Source organism: Ambystoma mexicanum, chromosome 10 (assembly GCF_040938575.1).
Source record: "Ambystoma mexicanum isolate Mex_15411 chromosome 10, UKY_AmexF1_1, whole genome shotgun sequence".
Taxonomy (NCBI): domain Eukaryota; kingdom Metazoa; phylum Chordata; class Amphibia; order Caudata; family Ambystomatidae; genus Ambystoma; species Ambystoma mexicanum.
This window is the reverse complement of record NC_090932.1, coordinates 152,214,094-152,240,229: the sequence shown is the minus strand read 5'-3', so window position 1 is coordinate 152,240,229 and position 26,136 is coordinate 152,214,094. Positions and strand designations below refer to the sequence as shown.

At 41.4% G+C, this 26,136-nt stretch overlaps 1 protein-coding gene across 2 annotated transcripts in view; it reads right to left on the bottom strand.

Annotated features, from left to right (window-relative positions):
- Positions 1–2,748: 2,748 nt before the first annotated feature.
- The window catches only part of TET3 (tet methylcytosine dioxygenase 3), a 1,124,040-nt gene continuing 1,100,652 nt past the window's right edge, over positions 2,749–26,136 (bottom strand). For both annotated transcript variants that reach the window (XM_069617646.1, XM_069617647.1), the window contains one exon: positions 2,749–9,914. In XM_069617646.1, coding sequence (XP_069473747.1) covers positions 8,095–9,914 — 1,820 coding nt within the window. In that variant the 3' untranslated portion in view covers positions 2,749–8,094. The remainder of the gene's footprint in view (positions 9,915–26,136) is intronic.

Sequence of the window (26,136 nt, the reverse complement as noted above, 5' to 3'; positions counted from 1 at the left end):
CTGCATTTATGGATGATGGCGACACCACCTCCTCTAGAGTTGGGTCGATCTTGTCTGAGGATGGAGTAATTATCTGGGACTGCGAGCATAAGCATAGGACCTGCTGCTGGATGCAGCCAGGTCTCAGTGATGGCTAGGAAATCGAGTTCTTCTTTGAGAATCAAGTCAGTAATTTCTGTAGCATGAGCTACCAACGATCTGGCGTTGATCAAGGCTCCCTTAATTTGGGGGCTGGCTGTAATTTTAGTAGTAGTAGTTGGTGGTTCTGTGTTAGTTCAGGAGTGCCCTGATTAAGGGGATTTAGTAAAGGTGTATAGTTAGAATTCTGTTGGGGAACGTTGGGTTTTCTGGTAGTTAAGCTGGGTTGGACCAACAGAGTTTTTGGTTTCTGTAAGGTGGGCAATGAGCGGGCCAGGGGCTCATAGATTCTAGCTAATCTGGCTCTAAGTCCTGAGTTCCTATCAGTAGTAGAGCGGGGGAAACTAGTGGGTAGCAGTGGCTGTGGGTCATTTGTATTTAGGTGTGAATTACAGGAAGATTGAGTATTGAGCATAGTCTGGAACGCCGTGATTTGGCAAGTGAGGACTGAGATTTCCTGGGGGTATTGTTCTTTCTTTATGTGCCCCTTAGGAGCTGTGTGCAGAGGTCTTTATAGATGTTGCACTGAAGTGAGCCAAACGCTTTATATGCATTTTAGGCCTCAACACCTATTGACCCCCAAGCAAACTCAGTGTACTTTGACTGATCGAAGTCTGGAATTTACAGCCAACTTCATTTTTCCAGTGCAACATGTATGGCTGTCTTGGAGCCTTGGCTTTGAGGTTGTTTTACAGGTATAAGGTCACAGGAAAGGTCTCTTTGGAGGCCAAGGCCATATTTGGCTCAGCCTTGGCCACCCAGTGTTTCACTTGATGTGTTTTTTTTTGGCTTGAAGCGCTTACATGCCAAATAAGTGTCTGCTGCATGGTCTCTTGGAAGGCGATGGTTAAACACAATAGGTTTGTCCTTCCAAGGAACCTTCATGTTACACTTTGGGCAGAACATAAAGGAAGTATCCCCCATAAAGTTCAAATTGGTGCAAGCTGTGAATGTAGGTGTGTGGGGTCTAAAAGCATTCTCAATGGCCCCATGAAAATGAAAGACCCACAATCCCTACTGTATGCCTGCAGGCAGGTTGAAGTTACACTATCAGTTTGGTGTGATGCATCAGTAATTGATACAAGGGGGGGGTGTAGCCATTCTGAAAACCTCAGAGCAGTCTGCATATGTGTGCAGCATCGAGATGTCGATCAGTGATAATCATGGCATTGAAAGCCTGACGAAGTTGGAAAAATACTCTCCTTGCCTGTGACCAACTCATGGCCAAAAAAAAAAAACACAGCCTGAGAATGTCAACTCGTGAGGTATCATGAATATCTGTATATGTAGAGTAGGGATCGTCTGACAGGAATGCCCCCATTGCCGCCCTTTCATTTTGGAAGTAAACTGTCATCCCTGCAGACTAACCACTAAATTCAGGCTTATGCAAAGCATTGGAGTCTTAACAGATCAACAAGCCTCAGAGGAAACATTACGATTCTACACCAGTTGTACTGAAGACAAAAAAGCATAAGATTGCAACTTTCTTTGTGAAGATAACTACAACTATGATTGTTTTTCTGATGGCAGACACTCAAGACAAATATTTTAAGAAACCAACAGCATAATCTAGCATGGTACTTTTTGAGAACATTCCTCTTTACGCTTCATTAAATGCATCAGCCAATTGGAAATCTAAATAGTGTGTCTATGCCCTATCGCTATCAAATATCTTCACTACTAATAATTACAACTATTAAAATAGTAAGTGCTAAGCCATGCAATCTTTCAAGTAACCTTTTCTTCTGGTACATGAGAATAAGTATATGATGCTTTATGACTTGTAAATCTGAAGACGAACATATGCAAAAAAATGTTGTGTAGACAGCTGGCTATTCTGCTGCAACGTGGGACTGCTTGTTATGGACATTTTAGTAAAGTACAATGTATGTTTTAGTCACAAGATAGATTTGTGGTTTACACTTGCTAGGATATAGAAAAATAAAAAGGTGCTCTATGTACAGAAGGTATATGTAACATGAAGAAAGGTGCACTGTAGATGCACAATTAATGTGTTCTAAAAGTGTACAATGCTTTCCTATTATAGGCATGCACTTTGTTAAGTTTCACAATTGAATCATGTGATCAATAACTGCAACCAATGCCAAGTCAATCTCATGGAGCCATTCAAAAAACAAATGAGCAAGGACAAGGAACGCAAAACACTGACTCCTACTTTCAATTACCACATGGTGACTATGATTATTGAGTCTCCTGTGACAATCTACTAATTGAAGATAAATGCTATTTATGTATTAAATTTGCAAAACAGCAATCATAGTCACCATGTGGTAATTGACAGTAGAAGTCAGTGTTTTGGGTTCCTTGTCCTTGCACATTTGTTTTTTACGTTCACCCACCTGGGTAGAGCAGCCCTATCCATTATAATAATCTAATGGGGCCTCCATTTTCTTTCGTTTGATGGTGTTTTGTAAAAAAACTCTCAAAAGTATTTGGTCTTTATACCCTTTAATGATTATTCAAGAACTAGGATAATATTTTGTTACACCCGACACAGATCTTGATTGTGAGTGTAGAAGGCAGCAAGATTTTTGTTTCTTAAAGTCACTACAGAGTGATGTTTGTTAAATCCTAAATAAAAACACTGAGTTTGAGTGCAAAAAATAAATAGAAAATTTATTAAAACACCCACAATATTTTAAGATCATGAATAATACATTTCACAAACAGCTGTTTGCGTAAATTAAAATACAAATGATAAAGTTCCAGACCTGTAATCTGTAAGCATCCTAAAAATTAAATTACTAAAACACTGAATAGTGTAAAAAAATTATACAAAATAATATCAGCATAAACTTACTGTACTTGTAATATCTACAGTTGAATACACAGATCCTATTGCCTTGAGACATGTCAAATTCTACCATTCATCAATCGACCCAACATAGACTTCATTTCAAGTAGCCACAGTCACAAATCAAATAAATCTTCAAGTATGGCTTACAAGTGTGACTCCATTGGAGGCCTTGTTACCAAATATGAAATGTGAGACAAAGAAAAGAAAATTAACACAGCAACAAAACACAGCTATAGATTACGATACTGCAGTAATATGCCACAATTCAACATGTTTTCCTTTTTATTTTAAATTTTAAAATACATAAAATAGAAATAACACCATACTAATTTATTTTTACAAAAATGCATAAAAGACTAAAAGATAAAACAAGCACCACAGTTGTCTTCAAAATGTGAATAGCTTTGAATAATCCCTGAACAATGGGTGTTAAAATAAGAGATGGCAAAAAAAATGTCTATACAAAGTATCCCTGATTTTACAATAGAAAAAATGTGTTCGGCCACATTACTGAAATTCTTAAGCAAGCTAGCTACCTCCAAAAGTTTATGTTACTTTTTGTGTTTTCTTTTGGAACTTTAAGTATCCATCAAAGCGCTAGGGTACTAAACTAAAAAGGGGAAAATAAGCAATATCTAGTAAAGATGTTACCCTTGCACCAGTTTAATCCTTATATTTCCCAAGGGAATAATGTGGTATTACTTTACAAAAGTAATATTTATGACACAGGAAATACTTCAAATATTAATGTTTTTACCATTGTCAAATCATAAGCCCTTAGTCTCATAATGACCTTTGTTTTTAGAAAATGTTAATACATTTGAGATTTGAATAATACATTTGATATCACTATGCATTCTTGATTATACCTCTGATAAATTAGGATTTTAAGACACTTTTCTGTGCAGAGAAGAACAGTACACAAAATGGGACATTTAGATATGTGTATGGTCTATGAAGTAGTCCCAGAAATATTTGTAAACTGAACCGTATACCCTGCAAAGCAAGGTAAGCATTGTCACACGACCTGAATGCATGAATATAATGAATAATACATCTTCATGTGCACCTAGGTCTGCATTAGTGCAGCTCTCTACCAGTGTACCAAATAAAAAGTGGGCCCCTTCACTGTGTTTGGGTACTGGGACAGAGAAGGAAAAGGTACACGATTAAGGAAAAGTAAACCAAATACAAAACCGCACTTCCAAAAAAGAAACAAAAGTGCCAACATACAGAAAACAAAAAACATCAAAAACATTAAATGTCAAACATTTTTGCTCACATTTGCATGTAGTGTGAGACAGAAGAAAAATGTAATTTGTGCCATCGCCCAAAGTGCTCGAGACCCACTGCATTAGTGCACCTGATGCTTGTACGCAGATTTTCAAATGACACATTTCAAGACTATTTTTTATTGAGCCCCCTTATGACATTTACAAATTATTCAAATCAGTTTTCAACCCTGTTTTTGTATGGTAATTATTCATGAAAGGTTACAAGTGGCTATACTGTCCTAAAACATGTACTGCACGGTGTCAAATTAGACAATTTCTTAGTATGGTAGTTGTAAGTTGTATCTTAATCACAGACTGTCACAATCTACTTTGAGGTATTCATTTAATGTATTTTCGACCTGGGAAGCTTACACAATGCAATGTTCTGTACAGTTTAAACATATAATTTACATGGAACCAAATGCAAAAATAGTAGCACCAAAAATTGAAATCATTTGTAAAAGCTAAATGCACATCTTTATTCACAAATAATGATAAATAAGAAAAAGCAAACAGGCTTTTAAATTGAGGCTTCGTTTCTCACTGCTGAATGAACTATTTATACAAGGCTTGATGAGGGAAGTTGTCATTTAGTAAACATTTTACCTAGGTTTAAAAATAGTTTTCAAATTCTTCCATTCTTTATTTGATTACATTAAAATACTTCAAGAATCATGACACTGTCCTACGAGGACCCATGTCTTCCTTTCTGAGTGCAAAAAACTGCAGATGGTTTGAAGGGTTGTTCCATAAAAATAACTATAAATGTATTTTTAAAATAAAATCTAGAGCAGATGTGTATGTGTGATAGTTGGAACATTTTCTCTGCCCAGAACATAAACTTATGAATGTTCTACATTCTACCATGTCCTATATATTTGGGTTAGGAAAGGTGATCATTACTTTAAGCAACCAAAATAATTTGTTAAACATGGTCTTTTAGTTACAGGAATTATATTCGACTTTCCTAAAAAGCTCTAGAGCATCATTGAATCGGTTTTTAAATACACATGTAGCACCTCAGTATGATGAAATTAGTACACCATAGCACCATTTTATTACAGTGTATCCCTCCCTAAAATGTGCATTGCTGCGCCACACAATACACTGCTTAAAAAAAACAAGAATGTATTGAGGCACCTTAGGGATTTATTTTCTCGCCACATCAATGGAAATAGACCAGGAGAACTGCTAGTATTTGCTGTTATTGGTTCATGATTTACGCCCTGATATTCACCACCCATTATTATGCACCTCATCGTACCATTAAAGTTGGCAACTACTCAATACATTCCTTGCTTCCATCGATTTAGTTTTTTTATGAGAAATGTTTGAACAAAAGGTTGGAATATACCTTTCAGTATTCACAATTACAACTAGTAGAAAGGCAGGTCTTTCAAGGTAAAATAGAATGCACTTGAGTGACATTCTGAAAAGAAAAATGCCTGTTTTTTCAATGTAAAATTGATTCTTGTCCTAACACCACTCATGATACTGGATGCAAAGGGTTCGCAGAATTCAAAAAGCAAATAAAGATGTTACAGGTCAGGTATTCTGTACCGTAATCAAGAGAGAACATCCATAATCGAATTCCACTCAACGTACTTGCAAAATATTTGAGTGTAACAGTTTGGATTTAATTGCAAACTGTGACAATTTAAAAGCCACAGGTTTAAATGTTTTGAGAGGTGGGTACGCAGTTGTGCATATTTCGCTAAAGCCAGAAGTATGCACACAACATATTTGAGGTAGGTTATATGTAGTGTAAAACATTGCTTTCAACACTGCCCCAATACTTCCAACTAAATATACAACATGCACATTGCTTTAACCCACTTTTCTCTTTCCATCTTTAGGAATTATACTGGAGATTATTTCCCCAAGAACATACTCAACGACAGGATTGAGAATACATTCTCCACAAGTTTGTACATCTGGCATTACATTTGGAAAATGTACAAGTTTGCTTCGGGTGAACACAATTAAGATTGACCCCCTTGAAATGCCATAAAGACTGCTTGATAATTGGTTGACTAAGAAATTGCTTTGTAGAAGCATTTGTGGCACCTCTAGTCGAACAAGAACCATAAAACCCCAATGAGATAAAAAGATACTAGACAAACGGTTAACAGAAATACCAGTTCAAGAATGACATTTAAAAAAAGGTTGCAAGACAATGATCTGAAAAATGTGCGCTTAAGCTTGTGTCACACTATTCCAAAAGGATTCCCATGCACCTGCATCTAAAATATGTTACCATGTTTGTGTAATGTTAAGAAAATTGCAGCTCATTATTAAACTGTAAACTGAAACCAAATGTACATTAAAAGAGCAAAATAATGATAGTTCTATTATGCTCATTATTTACATTTTGTACATGATAATTATATAAACCTCTTTTAAAAGTAAAGACATGTGCTTAAAAGTTCCTCTATTTACAGTTAAAACCAGAACGCAAACGCGTGGAAGATGTTGGCAGGAATCCTAGTAAGAGTGCCAGTGCGCCCATTGGGATATAGTGACGGTAAATGAGATTTTAAACCATCAGCTCTCTGTAAAGGCACCAGAAGGTGGAGAACTTGGCTTGATTTCAGTTTTGTCAGTTGCAATTTAAAGACTGCACAATTACTGGTGCCTCAATAATTTAACTGCATGTGCACGCTTTTCTATCACACTACGAAAACCAAAAATATGAGACATTTTTATGAGAATCTAAGATAAGTTACATTCTTAATTTCTGATTTAGTTGTAACTGCCATGTTGGAGGGCTAATTTCAAATAAAGCAACTGAAGTGCTATTACATGACAATCCAGAGTTTTGAAACACACCATTACGTTGCAGGGAAAATTCCATGCACTGTCCAAAATGCCATTCAGCAATTTGCATTAAGTAAACATACTTAAATATCCAATTTGATCACAATTGGACATAAAGAATAGGCTGCATTAAATGCTGCAAATACTAATTTTAGATAAAGAAGTTGCATTTGGTATTTTTCAGTTGATTGGACAGTTTCAGCATTGAACTGCTGCCACCCAGTAAGCCTTGTGGACTGAAATCACCAGACATTACTTGTTCACAGTTTGATTTATGATACATAAGTCCCATGTGGGCTTTTGGTAAACAATGTATGCTTTTGGAACATTTAGGAACATACATCTTACCAGTACAAAAATAATATTTACAGCCCGGAAGCACTGAAAATGCTCTAATAGTTCAACTTAATCTTGCAGGCAAAATCCTGATGGTTGGGTTCTATTGTATAATTACTGGAAACTATCTTAAAGCATGTCCTACAGGACAATAAGTTAAATTACAGTTTTCTGAAACATTTCAGAGACATACCGTAAGTTGAAACCAAAATTCTGCATAAACTCAAAAGTATGGGTGACTTGATATCAAACCATTATGTGCGTTTCTCAAAGGCATACTGTACCTTCAAGTGAGAAATCAAGTTTTTAATTGCACCGCAAGTTAATCTGAAACATTATGTGGTCAACAAATAGATTCAGATAAGATTCCCATTATATATGCACACTCAGCTGGTCTTTTAGCGTTGTTTAAAAAAGTCCAATAAATACATAGTTAAATGTAATTAAAAACCTTGATGCTGCGGAAGGATACTAAAAAATGCATTTTCATTGATGTGATGTACAAGGACATATTTAAAATTTCTGTTATAATATAAATATTAGATTACCGAACATGTGTACAATAAGTTATTTCTCTCAAAGTGCAGTATACAAAGGATTTGCACTTGAACAGAATACCCCCTACCATGCACGAGGGTAAAGCACCACAAATGTGCACTTTGATATAGCACTTTGAGCTTGGAGGTAAAAGATTTATAAACAGAAGCTGGATCATATCCAGCGACTATATGGTCCGGTTACCTTGCTATAGGCATATGATGACACAGTGACAGCAGAGTTTGTTGGAACAGACAAGGCTTGCCGTGTTGGAGTATCTTTTTTTTCATTCGTCTGGGACTCTGTAATTAAAGCACCTCCCCACTTACGCTTTTTACAAAAAGATTTAATATCTTCCTGCAATCCAAGTCTGGCTGCTTCTTCTTGCCTCGCCTTTGCCTTTTCTTCAAGTTGCCGCATCTTTGCTTCCCACACACCTTGTCCATGAGTAGGTTGATTTAAGTTTTTATGCTGATAGAACACTAGAGAAACTCGTGAAGGGTGACTACGGTTGGGTTTCTTCAATGGAGTGGTAGCATGAAGCTCTCTTCTTGCACATTCAATGAGGATTGAACCATGGCCAGGAGCCACTGCAACACCGCCAATATTTTCATCAAGAAAGTTATGCTCGCTATCTGACCAAACTTCCTCCTCATATTCATCTTTTGCATTCTTATTAGGAAATCCCTCATGATTTTCATCCATACCAGATGGGTGCCAATTTCTGTCACGATTATCAATCCGAATCCCTGAATTAATCTCAGTTTTCAACGAATGTACCTGTTTTTCACTGCACATATCGGAGTCCATTGCTGATGCAGTAAAGGAATTCCAAACTTTTTCATGTAATCCTAGACCAGGTGTTACAGCTTGCCTCTCATTCATATTGACAGAATTCCAGGGATGGTCTTGAAATGCAGAATTGCTCTTAATTGCAGAATTAAGTGTCCTTTGAACAGAAGGCCATGCTTTTTCCTGTCTTGGCAAAGCAGAATCAGCCAAAACAAAACTGCCGTCACTAAGTTTGCAAGAGCTCCAAGCATTCCCCATAAGATTTACATTATCATGTATGGGTGCACTATTTGCAGCTAAGTTCCACTCATTTTCTTGGATGTAAGGGGTGGGCAACCTTGCTGCATGTGGATATATATTGAAGGGATGCAATTTATCTTGCAGGTTTACATTGGGTAACTTGTCACTTTCATTCATAGACAAATTCCAGGAACCACTTGTACTGCTCTTAGCTGGTAATGAGCCGTTCTTTCTCAATTTATAGGATTCCCACAAATGCTCCTGATCAGCATTATGAGATGACATGGACACACCTGGGAGGACCATACCTGAATTATGAGTGTTCCCAGTAGCTCTTTGAAGAGACCCTGTGTGTGATAAAAAGTCTGCTGGTTCTTGTTTAATTGTTCTGGAAAAACAGTTTCTGTTTTGTGCAAATGGATTCTCCAGTTGATCTGGTGTAGTTCTATGTGACAATGGCATAGTTTTGTTTTTGTGTTGCTTTGGTCCTTGGAAGAAGGGCTGGTGGGAGGTATCATTTGGTAGAGCAAGTGCTTGTTCTGAGAAGTCTGTATTTCTGTAACTGTGATTGAAGTTGTCTTGCAATGGTCGACTGTTGGGCCTTTTCTCCATATTACAACTGAGCCATGCCCCATTCCTTGGATCAGTGTTACCATAATTTAGGTACTGCTGGGGAAACATATGGTTACTTGGAAACCCATAATATCCAAAAGATGGAAGTGAAAATTTGGAGTGAAACCCATTCATGGAAGGTAGGTTAGGCTGTGCATAGTAGGAATGATAGGAATAAACACTGTTCATGCTGTATGGATCAGACGGTCTGCAGTTTCCCAACACAGAGTAGCTTTCAACCACTGCATTGCCATTATACTTGTAGTTGTTGTAGGGATTCTGTGGCTCCATCTTTATAGCAGGTTTCAGTGGCAGTGGCTGTTGTGATAATGCATCTTTCATCTGGGCACCTGAATGTAATGCAGAAGAGTAATATTGTGTAAATATGACATTAAATGATTTAAGTAAATGTTAGTGTCTTTCAACAAAAAACTGCCCAAGTTGCAAAAAACATAATGAGAAATGTATCTTGAAGTGGTGAATACAAAAACATTGGGTGTTTCTCAGCAGCACAATACTGACACCTAGACATAGACATCTTAACCCCAAGATGCACATTAACTGCTTAAAGAGTTGAAGGTGCAGTCATTTTTCTAAAATGAAAAATAATGAATGTTGACTTACAGGAGCATCATCATTCAGGTATTCAACAGACAAACATTGATCTTTCAAATTAAAAAAAGGCACTACCTCATTAAGTACATAATGCAGTCACAAATCAACGCATTATTTGAAAGACTTTCGTTTTTCTTGAAACGGTCTTTTATTGAAGTAAAATTGACAGCAATTAACAGACTATAGCAATCGAAGATGCACAACAGTGACAGACCAAAAGGCAACACCACAGAGCAACAGTTCAGAATCACAGTATATCTTGGGGTAAGCATGCATCCTACAATAACCAAATCCCCCCACTCCCCTGGAGCCACCAAAATAAGGGTATGGCACTTGAGCTAGATATGGAAGAGCTCTGGTGAGAAGCTCTCCTACGCAGATAGTTCTGATATTTGCCCCAAAAGTCCTTGAGCCATGAAGATGGGGCTCCAGAATCCTGTAGTTCGCCGTGTTGTAGCAGAATGCCACATTGCGCAGCAAAGTTTATCTGTGGTGGGGATTCACGCCCCCAAGTCCTGGCAACACTTCTTTTGGCCAGGAGAAACAACAGACACCAGTTTCCCGACATGTGGAGCAAGTCTTTGTGTAACCTAGAAGGACTAACAGTGGTGACGCCTCAACCCCCTCACCAACCATCTCACTAACAATCTGAAACAGGTTGTCCCAGAAATCAAAGAGGCCTACAGCTCCAAGACAAGTGAATGAAATCAGTCTGTGTATTCCTGCAACGCTCACATGCCGGCGAGGAGTCCTGGTAAAATCTATGTAATTGTACCGGCGTATAATATACCTGGAGCAGAAACAAATTAACTTATAACGGCTATTGAAGGAGACACATCACCTGTGAGTGGTTGGTGTAGAGACCACTCCCAAAGCCTATTGCGACCCCCACACCTGTCCCAGACATAAGTTTTGCATATAGCCAGGCGGTGAGGCGCCCCTCTCCTCGCCCATTTTAATAGCTTTGCGTAACACCAGAAAGATTTGCGGGTGCATCGGGATAGCGTCAAAAATCCCCCCTGAGCGTGGTATGCAGCCTATAATATAGGAACACCTCTAGCGGAGATGACCCACCCAGTGCCTTAAACTGATCCATGGTTAAGAATTGGTTGTTGGGATTCAAATATGAGAACGTGGTCGAGCTCAGCTTCTGCAAGCGTCCTATATACACCCTTTCACCAGTGACCGGGATGCTCAACACATGAACAATGGGAAACAGTGGGGAATACAGCTGCTTGCCCCCAATTTAGTACCAATATATGATATAATATGATAGGTTATTTATAACGTGCTTAATACCCAGTTTCTAAGCACTGACCCGGGGATCGAATCTGTGGGGCTCTGTGTCATCTTGCATCCAAGGCGAGCATGTTACACCTGAGCTATCCTCCGGAGACTAATACGCACCCAAGTGGCACATGTTGCCACCACATTGATACCCTCTGCCTTTCTTGGAGCGCCCTGGAGGATAACAGATCTGAGTAACGATGGGGCAGAATAGCCCTCTCAACCTGAACATGTGGTCATCCTAGCAATGGCGAATACCAGTGAGATTAAAACTGGGCCAGAGTTGAAAGGTAATTACATAAAGAATCCGGCAGGGCAAGCCCTCCCCTAATGAGAGGGAGGTGGGGGGCAGAAAGAATATCCCAGCTAACTCTGTCCGTCTTGCCCGACCAAATGAAGGGTGCCTCAACGGTTTTAAAAAAAAGTCTGGGATAAAACAAGAGGTCTGATGAGAAAGAGGTAAAGAAACCTGATAAGACCACCATTTTAATAAGCAAGATCCTCCCAAACAGCGAGAGCGGGAGGTTTTTCCATTTAAGAACTGTATCCTCAAGCCTGCCCACTGCCAACCAATAGTTTTCCTGAAATAATATAGGAGGATCTCTAGCTACCTCAATCCCCAAGTACCTAGTACAGGACTCATGCCACTGAAAGCCCGATCTGTCCACCAGTACAGGGGTCCCCTCACTGAGGGCAAACACTGACTTGGAGGCGTTTTTTCTAAGGCCGGAATAAGTACCAAACTCGTGTATGACCTGCATCTGGTCATGTCATCTGCATAAAGAGAGATGACCATCATGTGTGAATATAGCAGTATCCCACGGTGGATGTGCCTCTCCCTGTTTAAAGCCACCAGGGGTTCTATAGCGAGGACAAATGGCAATGGTGAAAATGGATCAAGAAGGGCTGCAACCACCAACAACTCAGGGTCCAGAGCGGGTACTAAAAGATATGACGCAACTCATATGACGTGGACCTTCCTGGAATAAAGCCAGATTGATCAGCAAACAAGCACCAGGGCATAAATTGTCCTGGGAGGATAGCTCAGAGGCAACATGCTCGCCTTGGAAACAAGAAGAAGCAAAGCAACACAGGTTCGATCCCCGGGTCCTCACTTAGAAACCTCTGGGTATTAAGAACGTTATAAATACGCAACTAAGACATATTCCTGTAACAGCGCCTCGATGCCCCAGGGCTGTGGGAGCGCTTTAAAAATGCAAATAAATAAATAAATGGAGCAAAGCTATTGGCCAGGACCCTCACCGGGATTTTATTATGTGTGTTTAGCAAGACTGGCCTATACACCCCACAGTATGTCGGGTCCTTGGCAGGTTTTAAAACTAAAGTGACAGTTGCTTCCCTCATGATCCCTTATGGGAATCCCGCCCTTCAGTGAATGCTCATAGACCTCGAGTAGATGAGCTACTAGGGTAGGAGCAAACGTTTTATAGAAATCGGCAGGCAACCTGGCTCCTGGCAAAGATTGCATCACCTTAAGGATCTCCTGAGCAGATAAGGGAGCATTTACAACTTCCCTCTCCCGAGCAGAGAGCCAATATAACACAACTTGGTTAAAAAAAAAAAATGATTTATAGAAATCGGCAGGAAACCCATCTGGACCCGGGCCACCTGGCTCCTGGCAAAGATTGCATCACCCTAAGGATCTCCTGAGCAGATAAGGGAGCATTTACAACTTCCCTCTCCCGAGCAGAGAGCCAATATAACACAACTTGGTCCAAAAAAAAATGATCAATCTGGCAATCTGTTTTATTAAGAACGGAGGTATACAGAGCATAGTCAAATTGAACGAAAATCCCCAAAATATCAGGGTCAGAGTGGGGAATGGTCCCTGTAGAGTCCCTTGTTTGATGAATGACAGTGCTAAGTCTCTCCGTCCGATAAAACTATGCTTAAGTCTTACCCATTCTCTGCCCTTCCCCATACTGCTTTGCTATAAACTGAGTGCCTAAATAGTTACACTCCCTCTGGGCACTAGCCCCGAGTTGCTGCACCATGGTGTTTATAGTTGCCAATGTGGCCAGGGATTCGTCAGATCGAAATCCCTTTCCAGGTCCGGCAGGGGGCTCTCCCGAGTTTACCAGGTTGGCTCTAGTGGACTTTGGGACCCCCGACTCTTTAGAAATGCAAACCCCCTTACAACATTTAAATGTTCCCATCACTATTGAACGGGAGGCAACTGAACCATTATTTATCTAAAAAAAAGTCACAATTTCTTCGAGCACTGAGGACAGAAAAACTTTATAGGACAAGGCCTGGGGCTTGAACCACCAGCCAATGCCCACTCCATGCATACAAGGGAAAATAACCTGAATACTAACAGGAGAGTGATCTGATAAAGTGCGTACCTGGATACTGCTCCCCGTCGTCCACCTAGGAGCCTGATCGGATACCAAAAAGTAGTAAATCCGCGAAGGTGTGCCATGCAGTGAATAATAGGAGAACTCTTGTGCTGTGGGGTGTATATTCCTCCAGACATCCACAAGGCCATAGAGTTTGCATAGCTGTAGAACCCTCCTTGCAGCTCTAGACACAGGTCGGAAGGAATTTGTGGAGCGGTCCCACCCCCTTCTTCAAAACCAAATGAAAGACCCCCCTCCCAACCCCCATCCCAAAAAACTGTCTTTAAACCTGAAAAGCTTCTGGCCCACCCAATCAAAGTACTCTGGAGAGTCCACATTCGGCCCATAACAGTTAACCAGGGTAACTGGGTACCCGTGAATAACCCCCACCATCACCCCAGGGACGTCATCTAGGGGTCTCCCTTGCGACCTCTGTGGTCTGCCTTGCAACCTCTAAAAAAAAAAAAAAACAATTTTTTTTTGTAATGCAAGCTCTTGGGCTGTGGCCAGCACCATGTGGCTCTTTACTTCTGGAGTGGCTGGCTTTCTTGTTCAGTCCCCTTAAAAAAAGAAGAACAGGAGTGCCACAAGTCTAACACTATGAGCACTGACCCTAAATAAGAAAGGAATGGAAAACCAAATAATGTGTCTTTCTGGAATTCTATACAATAATTGTTTGACTCATTAAGGTTTATTTCAGGCACACTTCAGGGGGTGAGTCACTGATTCAGTCTGTTCTTAAGCGCCTCAACACAGCCTTTCATCCATCTGAGGTCGATAAATGAGTACCAACACAGGTTGGGTGATATTGGGTGTATATTTTTTCACGACACCCTGACCAAAAGACTAGAAGACATAGGCATAACAGACAGGACAGAAACTGTATGGATCAAATCTTTCAAATCCACTCCACGAGTTAACGACTCTGGAGTGCCACAAGGATCCTCACTATCTCCACTATATTTCAACATCTATCAGACTACGGTCATCAGAATCTTCAAAAAATACAACATTACATGTTACAACTATGCAGACGACACTCAGATCATCTACAAAATCAAAGACACCGATGCCGACCACTCAACCCTAATCGACTGTCTAAAAGAAGTCTTCAACTGGATGAACGCCAACAACCTGAAAATCAACCCAGGAAAGACAGAAATCATGATCGTATCCAAAGACCAACAGAACGATACCGTCACATGGCCTACGGAAATGGGAAACACACCAACACCATCGAAGGTAGTAAAAAATCTGGGGGTCCTAATGGATAACACCCTAACCCTGGAACCACAAATAAATGCAACAGTGAAGAAATGCTTTTTGCTCCTCCACACGGCAAGAAGAATTCTACCTTTCCTCTCCTTCACGCACAAAACACTCACTATCGTCACCCTAATTATGTCAAAAATCGACTATGCAAACAGCCTCTACCTCGGAATAACAGAATACCTCCTAAAAAAACTGCAACGGATCCAAAATGCAGCAGCAAGACTACTCCTCAAACTATCCAGAAGAGACCACATCACTCCAGCCCTAAAAACACTACACTGGCTCCCAGTAAAACAACGCATCACCGTCAAAACAATGTGCATAACGCACAGGGCAATCAGCGGACAAGGAGCAGAATTCCTACAAAAGAAAATATAACAGTCTACAAACCAACGAGACCCCTCCGATCAAGCAACAAAATGCGCCTGGAACTCAAACCATACCTTAAGAAAAAACTTGGAGGCACCTCCTTCTACCACTTAGCCGCAAAAACCTGCAACAGCCCAAAAGAAATAAGAAACACCGAAGATCACCTAAAATTCAGGAAATCACTAAAAACCTGGCTCTTCAACACCACAGACTAAATCTGGAAACCAAAACCGGAAAAAGGACGACTAAGCCGGAAAGGACACGGACATCCCCGACCCGAGAGGATAGCTCCCACGGCACCTGGACGGATGCACCAGATAGATTGGAACACAGGCGGCACGCACAGAGACGGAGTCAACTATCCCAGACAATCCCACCAACACTTTCGCCTGCCCCTTAGCTACCGCCAGGTACCACAGTAGCGTGGAATTGTTGAGATATTGGCTATCACCACACTACCTGAGAGGTTGACATAGACAGGTGCACTGGCTACAGGAGTAGGAAGGGAGGACAAGGGGAGCCATGAGAGAGCATGTTAGAGGTGGGGGCCAGAGGAGCAAGGAACCCTGTCTACCAGTCGGACCCAGATCAGGACAGAGCCGCATCAGGGGAGACTACGTAAGCCAAGCGCCTCAATTCAGGATAGAGACGCAAACTAACCAACCACAATTAAGAATTTCCCTTTCTGCATACACCTCTCAAACTCCAAACCAAACACAACCAAACCTACAGCACAACAAACCGCACAAACTTCACTACATTACAACAACAAAACAAAAACACACAGTCTTGCACAACAGTACACGACGACTACCGGCCGCAAACACCGCAGGCCCAGCCAACGGACCCACCAGGCTGAGGCCGCCAACAGCACATCACTACTCTCTTGCACTTTTTCCTGCTTCCTCCCACCAACTCAACCTCCCCTCCTCTTTCAGAGCCGCCAGAGCGTCAGGGGACCACTTCGGTGGTGATAGTGCGCGGTACAAATGTCCTTTAACATTAACATATATAAAGCGCTTAAGCGTAAGTGCTATATAATAACACATTATCATTTGGTCATGGACGTCTGCTTGCATTAACAGTAATTTTGTAATATTGGCCTATACACACTGATCTTAACGATACATATGGCGATCCATTCTTGTATGAAATGTACATCACATTATAGTGATATCGTAACCATATTTTTTGTAGTGTACAATGCTATGTGATGCCACTTCCTGTTTTGTCAATGGGTGAAAGGTTGTGTTACATCGCTTCCCGCAATATCACTTCGGACTGGGGTCAAATGACATCACTTCCTGTGATGTCACCAGGGGGTCAAGGGTTGTGTGATGTCACTTCCGCTACCACTGGCATTTTGGTGAAATGACGTCCTTGACCACCACCTGAGACCTACCATCCGGATGTTTGACAGACTCAATAAGATTAGCAACGGAAAGGCGTCCCCTGCTACAAATAGCAGTTTCAGTCAGACCTTGAAAACAAAAATGCATGAAAAAGTGCTACATGGTTAACAGCATGTGTGAGAAACTACAATCAAACTATCACACTGAGTCATGATTTAATCACTAACGGATACATTTGCAGAACAAAAACTTGGTGAATTTGTATAAGTAGTAGAATACATAGTTAATGCACACTAGAAGCACAAACAGGACAATGCTGTCACACATTGATAGCAACTCCGTTTAAGGGCTCACAAACGGGTCCAGTTCAACAAGAAATTTCTATTAAAAAAGGTTTGTTTTGACATCTAAAGTTGGTGTATCCACTTGCCACTAAAGTGTGATGTCCACATGAACAAAAGCAATTGCTGCAAACACAAATAAACCACTTTAAATGCAAGAACATCACAATCAAGACAAAACGACATTAACTCAAGAAACTTGCGTTTTGGCTGTTAGGGTCCCAATTCGCTTGTGGGTTACCGTTACAGAAATGGGCAAAAACTATTTTAGCACTCGTTACAATTCTCCCACAGCTCAAAACAGTTTAGCACAAACATATGGTGTGCAGGGCTTGAGGTGGGAACACACTAATGTGCACAGAATGTAGGCTGTACTAGATCAACTGAAAACAACCTTTTTTTATTGTGCATACAGTCAAGTTTTGACTTTTTAAACAGATTCATCTTAAATGCTAAAAAGACAGACATGAGGACAAGTAAAAAATAGAATATACAATTATTAAAAAAGGAGGAAAATAAACATTCATACCTGTGTTTAAATAATTTGCTAAAAAGAAGAACGAAAATGGTCATCCTCATTAGGAACAAGATGTAATATAACAGACTGCATCCTATGCACTCGCAAACTTTAACAAACTTGCCTACCAGTACTTTATAGTTATTTCATGAGGCAATTTTTATGAACTATAATTCGTTCAACAGTTTCAGTAGCTCGATTGAGAGAAATATTTCCTTGTCCACTGAAAGCTTGTACCAAAAATCTTGGGTGTTGATCCAATCTGTATGATGTACAAATCCAGTAAAATATTTCTCTCTGGTGGACAATGTGCCAGTACAGGTTGTTAGCAGGTGTCTGATATCTTGGTCATAACATTCACTGCATAGGGTTCTAAATTGTCCTATATTCTTACGGTGTCTTTTGTCTTTACTAAATTTAATCTTGTTTTTACTAAATCTAATCTGAAACATTGTAGTTCAGTAAACCATTTGGGGCTCGGAAATCTTCTCAGATATGGACAAATGTATTTGCATGATTTTTCGCAGACAGCAAATTTATTTGCACTCTTGAGATTACACCAGTGTGCTCTAGTTGAGATCCAATCTGTTCTAAGCAGAGCTCGTTTCACTTTGTCTGGATTTTCAATTAGCATTTTGCTGGTTACCTCACAGGACAACAATATTTGTTCTCCATTACTTCTCAAATTTAACAAGTAGCCAGACTTCATCTTGGTCAAATGAATGCCCACACTTTCATATAAGGAATGTTTACACGGATCTAAAATCGATCGAAATATACGAGTCGCAGTTTCCGTTGAAAGTAAGATTGGAGGGACGACAAGCCTACTGCTCATCTATGTCGCACAATAGGGTGGGACATAGGAAGATTACGTGTTTTTTTTCCATATCTGTCCTAGTTTGTCCCAATTAATTTGACCTGCGCTCTGATTGAGAGTTTGAGGCCATAAAGAATTGCAGGTATAATTTTCCCTTTATAGATTTTTATTAGGGGTAGCAAGGTAAATCTGCAGAGGCTTTTCAATTTTTGTTTCTTTTGGCTAACAAATTGTATAGTTTTGAGTTCCAATTCCTTGTTAAGATCTTTCAACAAGTTTGAAGTTCTTAGATTACAACCTAAATATTTAGTTTTTGTCCACCACTGGCAGATTTTGATAATTCAGGCTCCAATTGCATGTTTGTCTGTTTTTGGCTGGTTCCTGAAAATCATTATATGTGATTTAGATGGATTAATCACAAAGTAGTTTTTCTTCACGTACTCTTCCATAGCTATCAGAAGGTGCTTAAGACCGACTGGGGTGTGGTCTATAAGGGCTATGTCCCCGCATAAGCCAGGAAATGGACAGGGTGGTTGCCGATCTTGGGGCAGACCAGCGAATGAGCTATTAGAAATTTGGCCAAGCCTGATAGATACAGATTAAATAGGTATGCCACTAATATGCATCCTTGTCTTACTCCATTGTTAGTAGATATTTTTAATGACAGATCACCTCTGAGGTTCAGTCTAACTCTGAACGTTGTTTTGTTATGGAGGCCTAAAAAGACTGCTAGCAGACCTTCTGGGATACCCCAATTTCTCAGTTCGGACCATAATTTGGCTCTATTCACCAGATCATATGCTTTATTAAGGTCTATCAGCGATATGTGGGATTGAATTTAGGCCGAGTACTTTTATGTTTCAATGTCGAAATGATTAAGCCGTTCAATATGGTAGAAAGGCCTTTTGCGGAATCCCGATTGATGTTTTGTAATAATCATTTCGCCTTCAGACCACTTCCGAGATCTTGAAGTACCAACCCTGCAAAGGTCTTACTATCACAATCCAGCAGTGCAATAGGGTGATAATTGCATGGCTCAACTCTGTCTCCTTTTTTATAAATTGGGATGACAATTGCACGCTTCCATGACTATGGCAGCGACCGACACTGTACAATGTTTACAAATACGTCATAAAAAAATTTTGGACCATAATGAGGGGTCCAATTTTAGGATATGTGTTAAGCCATTAGGACCTGCTGCTCTATATCTTGAAGATTTTATAATGAGGGTCTCAAATTCTTTTCGTGATATATTAAGAGTCCACTTGGTACTGTCTTTTTGCTTAGTTGGGGGCGTTATGGGGAAATAGAAGAAATATTCCTTCCAAATGTGGTCTGCAATCTGTCAAGCTGGTTGCATCCCTTGTGATTTTGTTTGGCCATTTATAATCAGCCAGACATTTCTGGAGTGCTGAGGAAGCAGACTTCTGTTACTCACACCACAGCACTTGATGTGCAGCTTACAAGTTGCACTAACACTTGAGTCAAAATACCATTTAAACAACTATCAACTGCCAACATGGTCTCCTTCTCAGAAGAGTCGCAACATGAGAGAACGTCACCTGAAAGTCTTAAGGTATTTAAATATTTTGGTCCTAGAATTCAATTATTCTTGAATCGTCAACATAACATTTCTCTCAGCTTTTGGGGTTAACGGTGCATGATTAAAAAGAATGCAGAACAGCACTTCGGTTCCAAACTTTTTTGTAAAGGGAACCTCAAGCAGATCACCACATTTCTGAGGAATCAAACAGAAGCATTAGGGCCAAGATGCTTTATTCTGTTCAGCCTGATCCTATGCAGACTATTTTCACAGAGATCATTGTTATGGATGACCACATTAAGCTTGCATAGGAATAAAGAAAAAGGGACTGGCTTGCTTGACCAACATGATAACTGACAGTCTTATCCTTCTTTCATCACCTTGGAGGCAGAGGAGAACTATGAGGAAATAATGGGGGAGATAGATACCAAGTCTTGCACCTGTTCTGGCATGAATTTAATGAACATTAAGAAGAGCAAGACTGTTAGCATTCATGATCTCAACATGGGAAGAGAGGACGCATTCACCACATCCAAGGAAGCGGCAATGACAAAAACAGGTTTTAGTGGCACAAATGACTGAAAACTGTACTACACCTCTGCCGCAACAAATTGATTTGATTGTACAATCTCTCACATAAATGGGGTTACAGAGAACCCCCAACATTATTATGCATTGTGGAAATGGAACATAAATGTATGTCGTAATCGAATAGCCCCAACTGCTATGTATTCAATGTCACTAACCTAAAAAAAATTAAACCTTGGGAGTGAGTTGGACATAGGGGCTGGGCCTGTTAGGAGTATGGGATTATCAGGATGTCTTTTAGAGTTGCATTTCTTTTTGCACACTACTAAAGAGTTACACACAGTTGATCCAATGTTAATCATTTACAAAAAACCTTCTGAGGTAACCCCTTCAGCGGCTGCTTCCTAGACATCAACTCTGTAGTCTAGCTACCAAGCCCGTATAAGATGTCAAACTGTTTAGTGTTTCAGTTTCTTACTTTCATGTTGTTAAGGGCGCATGGCACACTTGATGTGTATATTGTAAATTCATGCATGAAAGCCTTACCATCAATTTCACACAAACATCTTGTAGCCAAGCTTACAAATATTGTAGCAGAATTGGGGACGATAATCCACACATATTCTATACCATTTCTATGCATGAAGAACAAATTACTTTGGTTTGGTAATGCTTTTTCTGGTGGACAGGTTAATTCCTTCCATATATTTCTCATCCACCAGATTTCCCCATCCACCACTATGTCTTCCTTCTCACCAGTCACTCAATCTGAGGTCCTGTCTAAAACTCACCCTACTGCTTCTCCTTCTGAATCCCTCCCCACCTCTCTCATCCCCAAAATGTACTCTCTCCTTACACCTTACCTCCCTCTTCAACACTTGCCTGGCTACCGGCTTCAAGCATGCAACCATCATCCAAATCTTGAAAAAGCCCTTAGCCAACCCCCATCTGGCCTCCAACTTTCGCCCCATCTCTCTCTTACCCTTTCTGTCAAAACTCCTTGAACGCCTTGTTTATTCACGACTATCCACCTTTGTCTTTAATCTCTCTCTCCTCTCTACTACCCAATCTAGATTTTGTCCCAACCACTCCACTGAAACTGCTCTTATCTCTGTTCTCAACTCCCTCCTTTCCGCCCGCTACTCTAAACACTCATCCATTCTCATTCTTCTTGACCTCTCAGCTGCCTTTGACACTGTAGATCACAATACGTCTTGACTCTCTCTCTTCCTTCGGCCGCAAAGGCTCCATCCTTAACTAGTTCTCCTACTTATCCAATCACACCTTTGCAGTCTCCTGTGGTGGCTGCACCCCCCCACACGTACTCCCTAAACGACAGTGTCCCTCACGGTTCTGTCCTCGCCCCTTTCCTCTTCTCACTCTATACCTCTCTTCAGGCTCCAATCAGCTCTTCCTTTGGTGTTTCTCACCACTTCTATGCAGAGACACCCAACTTTTCCTTTCCTTCTCTTCCTTTACCCCCGACATCCATCTTCTGCTTTCCTCTTGCCTTTCTGCTATTAATTCCTGGCTGTCCTTCCACTTTCTTACCCTAATCACTGACAAAACTGAAGTCTTATTCTTTCCCGCCAACACCCTCCGTCCCCCTCTCCACCTCCCTCCATCCTCTTTCCTCCTTCCCAACTCCCCATCTCCCCCCATGCCCGCAATCTTGGCATACACTTTGACTCTAACCTCTCCTTTACGCACCACATCTCTCTTACCTCCCGTGCTTGTCGCTTCCATCTCTAACATTAGCAAAATCCGACCTTTCCTCACCTTTCATGCCACTAAACTCCTTATCTCCTCTTTAATCTTCTCTCGACTCATCTACTGCTCTGCTTTCCTCTTCGGTCTCCCTTCCTCAGATGTAACCCCCCTTAAATCCATCTACCACTCTGCAATCCGCTCTCTCTGCCTTCTCTCTCTTCACGACTCCATTTCTTTTTCCCTCTCCTCATTGGGCTGGCTCTCCTTCCACTCCCAACTCAAATTCAACTTACTCGGTCTTGTCTTTAAATCTCTCTACGGTCTTGCTCCAACCTACCTTTCCTCCCGCCTCATTTGACTCTCCTTCTCGCCCACTACGCTCTGCCGATCATTTTCTACTCACTGTTACACCCGCTCCCTGCACACCATCCCGCTTCCGTTCCTTCCAACTCCTTGTTCCTTTTCACTGGAACCATCTCCCTCTCTGCTCCACCACCTCCTCCTTCAACGCTTCCTTAAAATCCTACCTTAGCCAATCCCCAACATGACCCCCTCTACTTCTCTTGTTCACCTCTACTCCTATACGCTCCACCACCTTCTACTCCTCCTTCCGCTCTTCCTTAGAATCCTACCTTCTCCAATCCCCAACCTGACTCCTCTCTACTTCTCTTGTTCACCTCTGCCCCTTCCTGCACTCGTTCACTCTTACTTCTCATGGTAAATTGTTCTGTATATTGTTCTCAGTTTTTGATTTGCAACTGTTATGTTTTGCTTGTAATGTATTCTCTGCTGATTATCTAAATCGCTTTGGCTTAAGGTGCTATATAAAATTTAATAAATACAAATACAAATCTTGTGCTGAGAAGGCACCATCAGTGTGCATGTACTAAACAGTCTGCGATTTTCCTCAGTTCCATCTTTCGCTACACCACCAAGGCAAATAAACAGAATAACAGAATAACTTGGTCACATGTCCCTTTTCATTTTTCTGAACTAGGTAGGAGAGTTCCATAAAAGGGGCAGATGGGAGGGTGATGAATAAGTGGGAGGAATTAACATATCCATCAGACAAAACATTATCAAAAGTAATTAAAGTGTTCCAAATTGACAAATTCCTTCCACAGATTCCTCATCTTCTGAAAGATACCCAAAGCGATTTGGTTTATTCCATACACACCTCCCTTCAGAGTACAATAAAGAATAACCAGTTCTGAAAGACCGATTTACCCACCCCATCATCCTTCATACTGGACTAAAACAAATTTTGAAAAAGAATTGAGTCCATCCATTGCTGCTTGACAATGACCATGACTGGTACTCACTCTGCAGAGAGGAAGTCGCTCCCACAACCCTCGTATAACACACTCTAAAGCCCTCATGTACTTCGTTATCTGCTAATATATAGCATGAAGTAGTGCAGAGCACTACCAGCATGTAATTGTCCTTTTTGTTACAGCTCTTACTTTATTTGGGGCAGAACAGCTTACAAATAGCCGATCCTCTAATCCTAAAACTTTAGTGTATGATAAATAGAATTGTAATGTCATTGTGCAGTCTAGTCTACGTATTCTTTCCTCCCCATTGTAAGCTTCAAAGTGTGGAAAGAATACTGGCATTTGAATTTTCGGGGACAAGTGAAATTCAGAACGATCAGAAAAAGAAAAAAAAAAAGAAGAGTTTTAGCCTTAAGCATACTTTATTTGCTGAACAAGGATAGAAGTTCTGATGCTCGCCAAACTGATGTCAGGGTGACCAGAAACAACTTTGAATTAAAGAAGTCTGAGAGAACACCTGGATAGGAGCTCAAACAGAGCTGCAATCAAAAAAGTGAAAACCAGGTAAAAAACAAAAAATATTTTAAAAAATGCTGGAACCGCAAATGGTCTAGATGGAGAAGTGTCTGTGAGAACCTTCAACAATTGTAAAACCAAGGCCACTGTGAGGGTGTATGTTTGAAAATAGACATCCGCTTAGTAGCACTGAAGTACTTACATTCAGGCCTGATTTGGCAAGGAAAAGGTTTAGGTTACTTACCTGTAACTATTGTTCTCCTGCTTGGGTCTGGCATGGATTCACATGATCATGAATATTCCCCGTCATAAGGCTGGGAATCCTCAGTAAAAGAAAAAAAAAAAAGAGTTTCACTTTAAAACTGTATTTCGCTCTAAACCAATCATTGTCCTCTGGGTCATACTGTCCCCCATCCAATGACAGTCCTCTCCCTAAACTCCACCCCTGGTGGCCATCTTCAGATTTGGTAAGCACGTAAAGTAGCAGTATGAACCAAGAAGAGCCACAGAGGGGAAGGAGGGAGGGTTTGCATGTTAATCCATGCCAGAACCATGCCGGACGACAATAGTTACAGGTAGGTAACTTAAACCTTGCCAGCATGGGGTCTGGCATGGATTTGCATGCTCATGAATACACAGCAGTGCATATACACAACCACAGGAGGTGGCAAGGCTCAACAGAAGTTATAACAAAGTGAACAGGTTGCGTAGCGCTGCTTGGCAGACTCTGGACTGCTCCCTGGAATCCCTGTCAACACAGTGTCATTGCTGCAGTGGCTCTGGTGGAGTGGGCTCTCGGCCGGCCTGGCAGCGGCCTGCTAGCCAGTCAGACCGTGCATGATGCAGCAGGAGAGGCACCTGGAGATGGAAACGTTTGATGAGGCTTTACTGTGATTTCCGTGTCCAAAGTTGATGAACAAATGGGAAGCCTTCTGAAAATTATTTGTAGGTGCCACATAGAACTTCAGGGCACAAGCAATGTCCAGCCAATGCAAGGCCCTCCCCACTGTCGACGACGGATTTGGGAAGAAGGTAGGTAACAGCAAAGGTTTGTTGAGGTAGATTACAGATGGTACCTTTGGCATAAAGGTAGCGTGTATGCAGTACCACCTTTGAAGCATGGAAAGACTAGTAAGGCTGCCTGCACAACAGGACCTGATCTCTCCGACCCTCCGGGTCGAGGTGATAGCCACAAGGAAAGCCTTCTTAGACGAGAGGAGCTTGACTTCATGCATAGGTTCAAAAGGAGCTCCATGAGCTTAGTCAGTACTACATTGAGTTCCCAAGCCAGGGCTGGAGCTTTCACCAACAGAAAAGCCCTGAAGACTCCTTTGAGGAACTCCTTGACAAGTCTGTGCGACCTCAGGCAGAGTCTACCCGGAGACCTGATGTACTGGGATATAGCAGCAAGGTGCACCTTGATAGAGGCGTGTGCCAATCCCGCCTTGGCCAAGGAAAGCAAATAGGGAAGACAATGAGGGGTCGTGACTCGCAGAGGGGTAATCTTATTAGACCGGTACCACACAGAGAAGCGCTTCCATTTATGAGGCTTTGGCTCCGGCCAGGATCACCTTACATTCCGCTGGTAAAGCATAACCCACAAACTCTTGGGCTGTAGGAGCCATGCCCTCAGGTTCATAACCCCCAGTCGTGGAGCAGAATCGCCCCAGCCTCTCTGGTGAGACGGTCCGGGCACAGCAGTAGTCTGATGGACAGGGCCACTGCCAGATGCAGCAGGTCCGGATACCAGATCTACCTCGGCCACGTTGGAGCAACGAGAATTATCTTGCAGTGGTACTGTCTGAGTGTGTTGATCGCACTTAGCATGAGTGGAAACGGAGGAAAAGCGTACAGAACCGTCCCTCCCACGGGAACGAGAACGCATCCCCCATGCTCCTTGGCTGAGGGAACCAGCTGGTGAACTTCTGGCAATTGGCGTTCGCCTTCTTCGTGAAGAGATCGATCTGGGGTTTGCTCCATCTGTCGAACAGAAGGTCCACCTGGTTCTGGCGAAGCTCCCATTCATGCCAGGAACGCAAATCCCTGCTGAGCGAGTCTGCGATGGTGTTCT